General features: G+C 38.2%; 1 protein-coding gene across 1 annotated transcript in view; it reads right to left on the bottom strand.

Annotated features, from left to right (window-relative positions):
- Positions 1-14,063, bottom strand: part of LOC140150095 (zinc phosphodiesterase ELAC protein 2-like) — a 28,600-nt gene that overhangs the window by 10,104 nt on the left and 4,433 nt on the right. The window contains exons 7-17 of the mRNA XM_072172100.1: positions 13,295-13,438; positions 12,736-12,797; positions 12,097-12,158; positions 11,718-11,778; positions 10,220-10,271; positions 9,049-9,109; positions 8,151-8,249; positions 5,091-5,259; positions 3,614-3,690; positions 2,726-2,947; positions 1,054-1,195 (exon numbers count right to left, since the gene is read on the bottom strand). Of these exons, the coding sequence (XP_072028201.1) occupies positions 1,054-1,195; positions 2,726-2,947; positions 3,614-3,690; positions 5,091-5,259; positions 8,151-8,249; positions 9,049-9,109; positions 10,220-10,271; positions 11,718-11,778; positions 12,097-12,158; positions 12,736-12,797; positions 13,295-13,438 (1,151 nt within the window). The remainder of the gene's footprint in view (positions 1-1,053; positions 1,196-2,725; positions 2,948-3,613; positions 3,691-5,090; positions 5,260-8,150; positions 8,250-9,048; positions 9,110-10,219; positions 10,272-11,717; positions 11,779-12,096; positions 12,159-12,735; positions 12,798-13,294; positions 13,439-14,063) is intronic.

A 14,063-nucleotide genomic window follows, 5' to 3' on the forward strand; every position in this document is an offset into this window, starting at 1 on the left:
AATAATAAAAAACAGTAAAAGTCCTAAGCTTATATACGTCCAAATAAAGGAGAAATTCTTAATTCCTTACGACGATCAGCGGTCAGTTTGCAATCCATGGTGGCTGCCATATTGATACCCGATGTATTTTTTATTACGCTGTAGCGGTACCCCGATTTTGAAACCAGCGAAATCTGTGCCACAAGCCTCGTCCCTCGTGAACTTTGGTGACACAAAGCGAATACTACCGAAGTTCAGATTCAACATTCGTTCAAAAGAAAACACGACAATTTTTACCCATAAAACTACAGAAAGAACATAAAAAAATGTATTTTAAGTAATATTTATGATCAACAATGTCTTTTGAGAACGAAAAGTGTAAAAACAGCACTAAAAACCAAAATTTGCTGTGGGGGTCGCAAATGCCACACAGCAACACACAATTGATTTGCCCGTCAACGAACCCCAGTGGGTCTGTGTGAAAGGTTACACTACCGTTTCTGGCAGAAAGGATTCGCAAGCAGCTATCATGGCGGCTTCCTTGAATCGCAGAAACGAAGGATTAAAAGTGCTTTTTCTTTGTTAGGAATATTCCGAAATTCATATAGACAGTCTGGAATGTTTAATTTAGAGGTATATAACTATATTAGCCATTGATTAGTTTATGGTACAGATTTCCTTTAATTAGGGATTCAATCATGTTTCACCGTTGTTCATCACCGATTGACAACGATGCGTCTGCATTGTCTGCGTGGTTTACTTCACGGGGGCAACTAAAGCCTGATGGAAGAAAACCATGCAGATGCACCGGACGCGAGTTTGTCATTGCCACTCAACCTTATCAATGCTTTCTCTGTTGATATCAGCAAAAAAAGTAAAGAATAAAGTTGCTGCTACCGCCAACATAAGAGAGTTTTGTACGGATAAGTTCTAGGCATGACGGATTTTAAGCGCTAACGTTGTGTTTGCATTTATGCTACTAGACTGTGGATTCATCACCGATTAACAACGCTTGGCTCCTGTATGTACAAACATATAGGAAGATTTGTTGAACATAATATTACAACTACTTACACTATGGTGATCCAAGTGAATATGAGACACAAAGATGCACTGGAGCTTGGCAATGACATCATCAACATGCTTGCTACCATAGAAACGATATAACTGTCCATAGGTCCCATCTCCACAGTCCAAGAGAAGAGATTGTGTTTCACTAAAAAACACATGAAAAAAGAAATTATAGTTTCTAATAAATACGTACATGCCAAACAGGGGTATATAAACTAGATAATTCCCTACCTTTTGGCATTGAAAAACATGTCAAATCAGGGAAATATACACATCTCTTGAAAATTGAGGTATGGACAAAACAAACCCTTCTGTAAACTATATATATACCCCCAGATGCCAAGAGCTATGACATATTGGGTTTACAGAATTATAAAGTACTAGATTTCGCGGTTCTCGGGTTGGGCGGTTCTCGTGATAGGCCTAGGCTTATCTCTAACTACCCAACACCCGTTACCCATAATAACTGTCCTGACCTTCCAATCTACTACGATATACGTCTCTCAATGATTAAGACAGAACTTACTCAACTCTGTTTTGTAGCTGTGACGCTTACTTCGGTACCTATAATCTGGTAACCCACCGTTCACCTCTTCCAAGCCCTGTCCTGCTACCACATTGGAGGACCCAAAAATACCCAGAAATTCTAGTAGTGTCTGGATGTAGGCCGTTTATTCAATCGGGAGAAATGTAAGGCAAACGGGTTATATAGGCCTTACCATAACTGATGGTTTTATGTTAATCATGTCTTGAAAATAGGCCTATTGGTCCGATGAGATGCACCTGTTAGTCACACTGTAATGCTTTCCGATGCGCGATGCGGTACTCTGCGCACACCCAGTTGTAGACTGCGCTGCATTCCTTTTTTTTTTTTGATAAACAATTCATACGTTTCCATACATGAAACCATTTAAAATCTGTGAGTGGTGTTTAAAAAAAGGGAAAATTTATCTACCAATTCCAATGCTATTTGTGCTTATTGTGGGTTGAGGAATAAGGTTATGTGGTATTGGGGTGGGTTAAGTGGTGTTAGAATGGGTTAGCTAAGTCATGGTGTGTTATGGCGGGTTAAGGGGTGAGAGTTAAGGGGTGTTAGCTTGGGGTCATGGGGCATATATAAACATATCAAAAAAAGTAACTAACCCCCCTTAAATGATGACCATTATTCAAAAAGGGGCTATTGTATTACAAATCTGTCAAATGTGTTGGAAGCAGAATTTATTTTTGCGCATTGTGACACCTCATTTAATACGATAGCCCAGAAAACAATAAACCACCTGTCAATTTAATGTAGTGAGGTCCAGATTTGAAAGTTGCACTTACATGCAAATTTTTACAATACAAAAACACTCAGATATCATTGCACAGATTTTCTTCCATTATACTGAATACAAAATCAATACAATTTACTGCAACTTTCAAATCTTGGGTTACATTGATTTAAATGTACACTGTGACGTCAATATTTAGTCAATTGCTGCAAATGAGGTGTCAAAATGTGCAGAAATACATTCTGCTTCCAACGTATTTTACAGATTTGTAATACAATCGCCCGTTTTTGAATAATGATCATTATTTAAGGGGGGTTAGTTACTTTTTTTTTGATATGTTTATTTGTGTTTGCTCAAACACAGCTATTAAAGCTATTGAATCTAGCCTTATTTAGGTATCTCACCTTACATTAAGCAGTATGCCGGTCACATTTCTGTCTCTCATAGGGACAGCTGATCCAGTACCAGTAAATAAAAGTTCAGGATATTTGTTGTCAATATCACCATGGGAACTAGGCAATATTTCTAAACTATTCTTCAAATCCTCGAGACTGCTATGAAATTCCTGTGGTAACTCTTCCACTTCCTTCAAATATTCCTTGACATTGTCTGATGGTACATGCTCCCTGGAAAGAGACAAGAAATTTCTACAAAATTATATCTTTGTTTAGATGTGTATATGCTACATTTTATATTTCTTGTTGATAAAGTTTGTGTGATTAATTCAGAGGGTGGTGTCAAACTCCATTAACTCAAGAATGCCAACAAGGTTTAAAAAGTACTTTTTTTGTCTATCAAAATTTTGAGAAAATGTTGCCCCAAAAGAAACTTTGCCCCCCCCCCCTTACTACTAGTACCCATCAAAGTCAATTACTTCACTAATTTGAAAAATCTTTGTGCTTGGCACACAAGTCCTTATATTATCTAAGTGGAGATATTTTGTATATACATATATACTGATATAAAATTGGATCGGTTGAGCCCACATTTATTGGTTGAGCTATGAGTTTTAAAATATTGGACGAGACATAGGCGAGTCCAATATTTTACAACTCATAGTGAGACTAATAAATATTGGGTGTAAAGCATCCAATTTTATCATTATTATGTGTTGGATCCAATATTTTCACACCTGGATCCATCAAAACATAATAATGTCATAAACTGCCTTCATTATAACTTGAACTGTACATACCAGCTAGTCAATATCCATCTTTCAAGCAACGATTAAGATTGATTTTATGTGTGAATTTTTCAAACCATAACTCACAGACAATTTTGACCAAACTTACCTGGTCCAGCCAAGGTCAGGTCGTAGATGATACAACATAAATGTCTCACCTTGTTGTAATCTAAACGAGTCATCGCCCTGAGAATTAAAGGCAGAAGGGGGAACAATAATTATTACAGATTGTGGTTCTATCTCATTCTGCCTGTTACCATTTGTTATGTCATTCAATGTTCCCACTAGATTCTGATCAGCTCATAGTAGGCGGGACTCATAACATCTTGGATTGATATTGAATGGTGTACACACACTTGGGCGCAGCACCTACGCAAAATGCGCTTTGCGCAAGGCATGACCAACATGCGCTTTGGTTAACTTATGCGGGTGTAAATTTGGACTTTATTGACTCGTGCAGTAACAAAAACTAAAAAATTCTCGCCTATTACGAGCTGATCATAGTATAAGGATATATGGCACATGAGTGGTATATAGGACTAAGCTTTAATTGTGGCCAAAAATCTCAATGGTCATATTGAGTCAACACCAAAATCCTTAGGGCCGGTTTCTCAAAGCATGGCTAGTGGCCAGGCTTCCTAAGCCATTAGGCTTAAGCCTAATTAGTCCTATACCAGTGCTTACAATTTCACATCGTACATCACCTAGAAATATAAATCAATAACTGGATCCACATTTGTAATGCTAGGCTGCTGGCTTATTATTAGGACGCCTAACCACCAGCCAAGCTTCGAGAAGTCAGACCTTAGAGGGAACATTGATATTCACTGGAAATAAATTTGAATTGAATTCAACTGTTCTTGTTGAAAGTCAGGTCACTCACGAGTCGCGATTAGATGTCAAATTTGGCTTGGTTGGAAACCCATGAACTTATATAATTGATTCTTGCTCAGTGGTTGTGATTTAGCTTGTTAGCTGTAAATTTGATTGGATCCTGGGTATCGTCTATGAGGTCATAGATGATAGTGGACTAGTTTTTAGCGATTAAAATAAAATGTTATCAAAAATGAGAATAAAACATACAAATTCCAAATGATCTTGGGAGACATGAGAAAGGGTAATGGAACATTTGACTTGATCATTGTTTGAAATAGGGAACATAATTAACCTATTAAAATATTATTGATTTCTTCCTAACTTTGTGATAGAACTTCTGCATATAGTGTGTAGTCAATGAGCCCCTCAAATGATAATAGCACCCTGACCAAAAACACAGATTACACTATAAGATTCCTATTGGGGCCACCTGCACAGGTACACCATCGCCAAGGTATGCCAAGTACCTTGGCTGGTACTGTGCAGTACCAGGGGAGTACCAGTGTAGTACCAGTACAGTATCACTGCTGGTGGGTCCTGTGCAGTAACATCATTGGTACCATGTAGGTACTTTGTGTGCACAAGTCAGGTACCTTGGCGACAGCGTACCTGTGTAGGCGGCCGCAATAAGAATCTTGTAGTATACTCCAAGAGAATGTGGAATGAATAATAGGTAACCTGTTGAAAGGGAATCTTGTAATGAACCTTACTTGGTCTGTAGGAGCACACGTCTTGTGCTTCTCTGTACTCGCTGTCAGTACCTGTGGAAATATTCCCTGATGGAGAAGGTTGAGTTTGGTTTGCAGTCTGTGAGCTCCAAAATGGATAGGAGACTTATTGCTTCGGTTTAAGACTACATGCTCTGTTGATGGGCCAAATCTAAAATAAACAAGTGATGGTGAACATATGTCAAAGTTGGTTAGGCTCATATCCAATGATGGCTAAGTAAGTTGAGTTTTAAACACAAAGCAAAGCTCTAGTAAACTGATATAAATTAAGAAACAAATAAATTTAGAACCTGTACACTCAAGAATTCTGGTACAGCACTCATTGAACTACAGCAGATTTCTGGTGAATCTTTATTGGTAGTCATGATCACTTCCTCTCTCAAATATGCCAGTTCCCCCTAACTTTCCTTTTTGTTTAATTATGATTACTGTCTCGGCCCAACATTAAATGTACATCGTAAACATGCACGCACAAAGATTGTTGCATATATGTGACCCGGCAGCACAAATGAGCCGTAAATTCCCTAAATTGTATACTGAGTTACGGTGTAAAATGTGTACGAAGGTCATATTCATCAGTAACTTAAGCTGGCCCGACATCCATCTCATTTCGATAGTCAAAAACTAATCAATTATCCTATTGTTGAAGTGGATAATAAGCTTCTACCTTAGATGGCTATAGAACTTTTAATAGCTCTGGTCTTTGTTTGCATATATTGCTAAATCCTGTTCAAGTGGTGGGTTACCAGGCATTGTATTTTGTACAGGTATGCATAACCAACAATTAACAATGAGAGAACTTTCTTAAACCTCGTTGACTTGGGGATGATTTGAAATGACCGCCAATTATGACTGTTTGAGATTTATTGCCAACAATGTGGAAAAAGAGACACATGTAGAAAACAAAAAAGCTATAATTTTGTTGAAGGAGCAAAGTTTAACAAACCATAACCCCGCTTCTGGATATCGTTTGAAGTCAAATGATATACCATTTTAAGTTTATGATGTTTATTTTTAAACACGAAATAAAACAAAATTGACCGGGAGGAATTTACGGCTCATTCGCCGTGGACGGTCACATATGTGACTCCTCGCCACAACTGAGCCGGATGTCGCCAATCATCATTTTTGAGATATTCAACCAAAATATTCTGCTTGAAATTAGCTTTAAAATGATGTATATCATGTCTATAGTACTTGACATTTAAGTAGTGAAAAATCAATAAAACAGTCAATAAATCCTTTCTTTCCTATTGTTTATTGTTAAGTTTGATGGAGCATATCTCAATAGTGGCACTGGCGACATCCGGGCTCAGTTGTGGCGAGGAGTCACATATGGCAAATAAAAAATTCCTCTTCCTGTGCAAGACACCTACACGGTCGAGTCTGGACTCTCCTAGTCCAAGTAACGACATTGGTTTGCAGTCAATAATTCACCTGGAAATAACTTTCTCACCAATTACTATAACAGGTACCTAACAATCCACATACCCCCTATGGAAGATAGGACCTTAATCTTCCACACATGGGGTGTAGATTTCAAATGGCATCATCCATTCAGGTAGCCCTAATTGAAATTCACACTCCCTGTGTGGAAGATTTTAAGGTTATGTCTTCCATAGGGGGTGTATGGATTTCAACTGAAATTGCCCGATATCTCTGCACAATCTGGTAAACTTGAAAAGATAATGGGTTGATTCCTAGAAATTGGGTCACAAATTCAAATGAAGCACCTAAGGTAGAGTCTTTCATCTTGAAGTGTGCCCAACAACCCACTTGACCAAACAAAAGAGAGAAAGTTTCCTGCAGTCGCCTACAAGAGGGCACGGTGGCTCAGTGGTTCTGCCTTGGACTCATAATCTGAGAGCTTGCTTGGCGTGCGTGGGTTCAAGTCCCGTCCCGCCACCGTGTTGCACCCTTGGGCAAGGCGCTTTGTCTCGCTTGCCTCATCCCACCCAGGTGCAATGGGAAGCTGTTAGGGGTAGTCACAGTCGTTGTACTGATGAACCCTGCGCCATTTGTAGGCAGCAAACGTGGTTCCGACATATTCTAATAACGGCAGAATAAATGTAAAGCGCTTTGAGGCTGTTTACGGCATAAAGCGCTATATAAATATCTACATTTATTTTATTTATTTATTTACACATGCCCTTCTTCATGGAGTAGTTTTGGCATTCAACAAACATGTAAAACTCTACCGGATGATTAAATATTATACAAATATTTACTGCTCATGAGGGATCTGGTGGAATCTATTGTCCCCGAGGTGAACTGGAGACTGTGAGCCTACTATTTTCCCGAGACCGCCAGGTCGAGGGAAAATAGTAGGCTAACGGTCTCCAGTTCACCGAGGGGACCAATAGATTCCACCAGATCCCTCATGAGCAGTAAATATTTGTTTTATATCCTTCATTAATATATTCTTTGTTCATTAATTGGTTAAAATATTAGAAACGCAAGGCCTTTATCATAGTCATAGGCCTTGGTATAAATCTAGGCTAGGCCTAGTCAAGGCTAGACTGGCCTCGATTTGTTTTGATTGAATGCACGTAGGCCTACATGCACAAAACACGCACATAGTTGAGTGGCTAAAGCTTACCGTGAAAATGTTGTAACCTCTCATATATCTCCGTGAAACGAGTAACCATGTTTTCTGTCAGTATTTTGCCGTCAATATTAAGATACTAATCCTGATGTAACTCAGATTATGGCATGAAACCGCCGTATTTTAGTTGCTAAGACAACATGACTTATGACACATTAATACCCCAGAACCGGCTGTGCTATCCCGCGTATGTGGCGAGTTGCACCGACCACTAGGAACTGCGACGCCGGATATGATGTCATACGCGCCAGAGGAGATAGTAAAACTATTTCCGGGAGATAGTACTTTGAATAGTACCTCGTTCCCTCATCAATCGGCTTTTTGACTGTTTTGTAAAATAGCAAAACTATTTTTGGTCACATGATACTCGTTTAACCAATTAACGAACGAGAATATATTAATGAAGGATATAAAATCTGATATCTATTTCTACTTACTTCTTCATCCATTCTTGATATGACGAGTTGTCAATTACCTCTTGTGGACTAATGTGGAAAACAATTTTAGCTGTGCCACTGTCATTCCCTGCATGATGTCTGTGAGAATGACAAGAGAACAGTCTAATGAATAAGTATAAAATATATACATATTTTTTTTATTCACTATATTTCTCCATTCTTTATTACTTTATTGACAGGGATCCCATACCAGGTTATCCCATTCCTCCATGTTTTGAAAACCAAAGTTACCAAAAATACCGCTATAATCCCATCTCACAAATTTTGACTCAAACCCCAAAGTTTGGTCGCAATCTTGCACAAATGCAGGATTTTGGGTTGCAGTATATTGTATGCTTATCTTTGGGTAGACTAGGTATTGTTGGTCAAAGCAGCCCCCCAAAAAATCAATTTTCATTATCTAAATCAATATATTATTGAAAATAACACTTTGATGTTTTGCAAAAGTTCATTCTATCAATCATATACTTTGAAAACTTGCTTGATTTATTGTTGTTATAATGAGTTATGTACGTTTTATAAAAGTGCTGTTGTTTCAGCCCTCTTTACAACATAACTCAAGAACCACAGAACCTTAAAAAGTATACCTGTGATATTTAAATTCTTCTAAACACCAACTATAAAATGAGCAATGCAATTTTTGCCAAAGCTCACTACCATTCGCAAGATGCTGTGAACTACCAAATCGCAACAGTTTAAAATAGTGTTTAACCTTAATGTGATCAGTGACATGTTTCCCAGCATATTTACACCTGAAGAGTCGCATATTCCGTTGGATCTGTGCAGTATGTAATCCCATCCCTATAATACTGAAACATTTACAATCAAAAAAAGGAACTATACCCTGGTCAGTATGGTACAATACTCAATTCCCTACCTTGAAAACACCTCATTTGTGGTCACAGCTTCTACGTAATCTTCTGAAGGGCACTCTAACACTGAAATTACCAAACATAATCATCAAATAATTACTTTGAATCATGCAGCAAATTCAGGTTTGATAGAACATACAAATATGTCTATATAGACCTTTTCGGGGTGTGAAGGGAAAATGATAAATAATGATATTTCTATGATGATACTACAGTAAAGTAGTCATTACAAACTTGTTAGAAATGAGCTAATTTTGGGATTCTGTGTGCTCTCTGTCTAGGCTTAGCAGGTTACATGAATGAAACTATGATTTGTTTAAACATAGAGACAAAACAAAAACATACGGATTCTATACCATACTGTTTCTTGTCTATTGACCAAATGGTGGCAGTGACGCCGAGAGCCATTACAGGCCCGGGGATAACACAAATGTCAGGGCCCCCTTTTTCATGCCCCTGAGGCTTCTTTTCTTTGCTTTTATAGGCCCATTAAGGTATGTTTTCTTTATTTTTTACAGGCCCCTAGGAACCCCGGGCCCAGGGGTAATGCACCCCTTAACCCCCTTGAATTAGAGAATAACGATAGGAATTTTTATTTTGCCTATCCTCTACCGTGTGATAGATGACAGGCAGGTCCAATATTTTGAGTACCGGCTGCCGGCCACTACGATAAAAATATTGGACCTGCCTGTCGTCTATCATAGGTAGAGGATAGGCAAAATAAAAATTCCTATCGTTTATTCTCATTCTTAGTCAGTTAAATATTATTTTAATAACTGTAAACAAATTTTTAAGCAAAAACTAAGTTACCGTCATAAAAACTCCCTCATTATAAAATGAACGAAACTTGTTTACAACTTCACGTATTCTGTTGCGAGTATTGCTAGCGCGTTCGCGTATTCCGCACTAGTCTACGCATCCAGCGCGATACATACGCGCACCTCTACACGCGTGTTACGCAATATCAAGACGCATGATGACGTGGGGTCGTCTACGGCCTGATAGATGGCACCCGAAATCATGCGATTGTCCAATCAGAAATGTGTCTACGAACTAGACCACTCCCACTGACTAAGAATGGTGGCTCTAAATAGAGCTGTTTATAATAAGTAAGTACTTTGATAGGAGTTGCTATTGTAATCCATTGTACCTCCTTGAAATTTGTTACTATCTTACCTATAAAGTATATTGCAGGCTCAGATGGACCTAATACATCTTCAGGCTTCACCTACAAAAAAAACACATAGGCAATTGTTTTTTGTATATAAATATATATATATGTATAACAGGATAATGGTGAGGAAGATTTATTCATTTTTATGCCATAAATCTGCTGTCGTAAAGACTTGATATAGTTAGAACTTTTGCTGTTGTGAGTGGTTATGACATGATATCAGATAGCTGTGTTTAGTATGGTATGTGTGAGGTGAAGGTGAAGTATGGTGTGGTATAGGGTTCAGTACAGTATAGATATGGTACAGCATGGAAAAATATTTGTATGGTATGGTGTAGCAGTGTGTAGTATTTATTGTTTGTATTTACATGAGTGTTGTTGCATCATTACGCAAATATTCATAATGAATAATGATATTATCACAATTAACAAACATCAATTAACTGATTTCATATTTAAACTGAGCTCAAAAAGAAACTTATAATTTTTCACAAGGTCATATCTTAAAATCCTGTCCATCAAAATCAACCAAAATTACACACAGGATTACTTCAATACTCTACTCTAAACACTGGTCAGTAACTAAACAGTTATCCAACTGACACAACAGCAAAATGCACTGACATGGAACAGCTTCCTGGACCACATTCACAGCCCAATAATTGGCACCCAGCAAAAGAAATCTGTGAGAATGAGTACAAAATCCTTGCACATGTGATAAGTCCCAAAGAGTAAGTGGAATAGTGTGGAACAAGACCTGTTTCAAGAAGAAAGTGTGTGAAAAGAAAAAAGCAGCACTGGGTACCAAATATTGGGCTGTGAAAGTGGTCCAGGAAGCTGTTCTGTGTCAGTGCTTTTTTCTGTTGTGTCAGTTGGACAACTGCTTGGTTACTGACATGTGTTTTGAGTAGAGTATTGAAGTAATCCTGGGTGTAATTTTGGTTCATTTTGATTGACAGGATTTTAAGATATGACCTTGTGATTCACAAGTTTTGAAAAATTATAAGTTTCTTTTTGAGCTCAGTTTAGTAAGGATTGACCAAAAATTGATGGTTGATTGAAACATCAAACCAATTTGGTTCTATTGCCTTAAGGGGGTACTACACCCTGTGGTAAATTTGTGACTATTTTTGCATTTTTCTCAAAAATAATAACACACTGGTAACAAAAGTTATGTATATTATTGGGGCAAGGAATCCAATTACTACACTGAAATTTCAGTGACTCAAGACAAGCGGTTCAGTATATATGATCGAAATGAGGTACATCCTAGCGTTACCTTATTTCTTATCATAAATAACAAACCGCTTGTCTTGGGTCACTGAAATTCAAGTGTAGTAATTGGACTCCTTGCCCCTATAAAATACATAACTTTTGTTCCCACTGTGTTATTAGTTTTTGAGAAAAATGCAAAAATAGACACACATTTATTGAGGGGTGTAGTACCCCCTTAATTGTATGAAATCATACTTATGATAGGATGTATTGTGTAGGACTTACCACTCTTCCATCTTCTGTTGTATGTGGTATCCCTTTCTTCAAATCTGTGAGATGTGGACCACTGAACAAATCAAATCACACAAAATCCATTAAAATCATACTCATCTGCCGATATATAGTCAGGATCTTTTGAGTTTGAGGGAGGGGGTTGTCAGGTTTCCTTTGATGGATCCCTTTGAGAGTCAATTTGAGAGCACATTTTAAGATTTACGCCAGATTAAGTCAGCACCTGTTTGCTTCAATTTACACTGTTAATGGCACAAATAAAGTTGGAGGTACAATAAAATGGCTGCCACTGTCACATATTATGATTTTGTTTCGTTGAGGAGCTATCCCAACCCACTCCCTGGCCACAACCCACGCCCTGAACACTACTTACTGTGGTCTCACACCAAACTCCTTAATTTTGTTCATCAGAAGCTTCCCTGGTTTGCTATGCAACTGAAAATAAAATACATTGATTGATTATTTTTAACTGGGACATTGTAACTAGGACATCTCACCTCCCTCCACCACCTACCCATCAATACATGTATATTAAAATTACATTCCACATATTAGAATTAGCATATAACATAGAAAAAAATGGAAAAAGAGAGAAAGAGAACAAGAGATTGAGAGAGATTGAGAGTGGGAAGCAAGGCAAGAGAGGAGGAGACTGACAGGGACATGGGGAACAGAGATAAGGATGAGGGATGAGGGTTCTATGGTATTATGGGAACTTTTGAACACTCATACAAAACATCAGCTTTTGACAGTCTTGAACAATCAGACTATCGGAAATGGAACATGGAAAAAGAGAAAGAGAGAAGGAAGATAGGAACAAATGGTGAAGGAAAGAGAGACGAAGATGGGGGTTTACAGTTAAAGATGTGAATACTCCTACAGAGCATATCATCTGCTTTTGACAGCTTTGAATTTGGACTATCCTAGTATATTGTAACTTCTGAATTTGACAAGATTACAAAAAGTATGTTAATAAATAGACCGTTTCATATTGTTTCATAATTCTACTTACCTTACAAACATATGCAACAGTCAAGTTAGGTGTGGCTACCCTCCTCCTTTTCTTGCTGGGTCCTAAAAATAGAAATTTTAAATAAAATTAGTCAGTGTTATTATGTACTAATAGTCTGATTACAAAATTGGAGATAAAAATCAATAACATTTGTGAAAATCACTGAGGAAACTTACAACATTTCTAGCTATGCAGCAGTCAAATAATCTATATATTACACACACACCCCCACACACATTTGTAACTTGTTGCTCAACTTCACCACCACCACCAGGATGACTTCAAAGAATTTTGAAAATTTCACAAGCCTGTTGGGCTAGTCTACCTAGAAATCCAGCAGTCCATTTATATTTCATTAGCCCTGCTCAGCTTTGGTAGACCATCATCATAATTGACATCTGACAGCCAATATCAGATGGCTGTCAGATGAGCTGGGGCTGAGGCTTGTGGATCAACGTCTAGGCGTTGTGCCTGTGCGTAGCGCACTATAAATCACTGCGCTTTTCTTTTTTTTTTTTTTTATATCTAGCCATGCCACCTTATTACCATGACTACTTACCACTAGGTTTGTCAGACCTCACTTTACGTTTGTCTGTTGCATCTTGTCCCATCTCTGGCTCACTGTCATCACTACTGGCACTACTACTACTCGATTCTGAAGATGCTGCATCACTTGTACCTTCAATTTTTGTCCCTGCACTTGCTAAATAGAAAACAAAAGAAGGTGACCATGAGCTACTGCGGGGATGGCATTTTCTTCCATAGAGCCTCAAGTATAGTAGTATTGAAGTATAGTCTAAGAAGTTGAATAATTGTTGATAGATACACCCCCAGACACATGACTTGTGATGTCATAAGGTTTTGTTCCTTTGGGCAACCTATCGATACATGAAAGCACCCATAATGCAGCTATGACCTAAGTTTGGTTGCAATAGGATTTGAACTGTTCATATGACACCCAAATGTTAACCAAAAGCCTTACATAATTGTTGACGGACACACACACTAAATGACATTGTTGTTGGACACTCACACAGACACACAACTTGTGATGCCATAAGGTCTTTTCCTTCGAATGACCTAAAAAGTCAGGTATTAAAAGCGACTGGTATCTGTGCAGTACCGCGTGCTTCCGCTCACAGTCCCGCATGCGGAACTGCACCTTCCGTCACACACTTCCGCATGCGGTACTGCACATCCCGACGTGCATTCCCGCATGCGGTGATGCAGGTCGGGATGTACAGTACCGCATGCGGTAGTGCAATATTTTTGGTGTATTTCCGCATGGTGAACTGCAATATTTTTGGTGTTTATCCGCATGGGGATGT

The sequence above is a fragment of the Amphiura filiformis genome, chromosome 4, assembly GCF_039555335.1.
Source record: "Amphiura filiformis chromosome 4, Afil_fr2py, whole genome shotgun sequence".
Lineage (NCBI taxonomy): Eukaryota > Metazoa > Echinodermata > Ophiuroidea > Amphilepidida > Amphiuridae > Amphiura > Amphiura filiformis.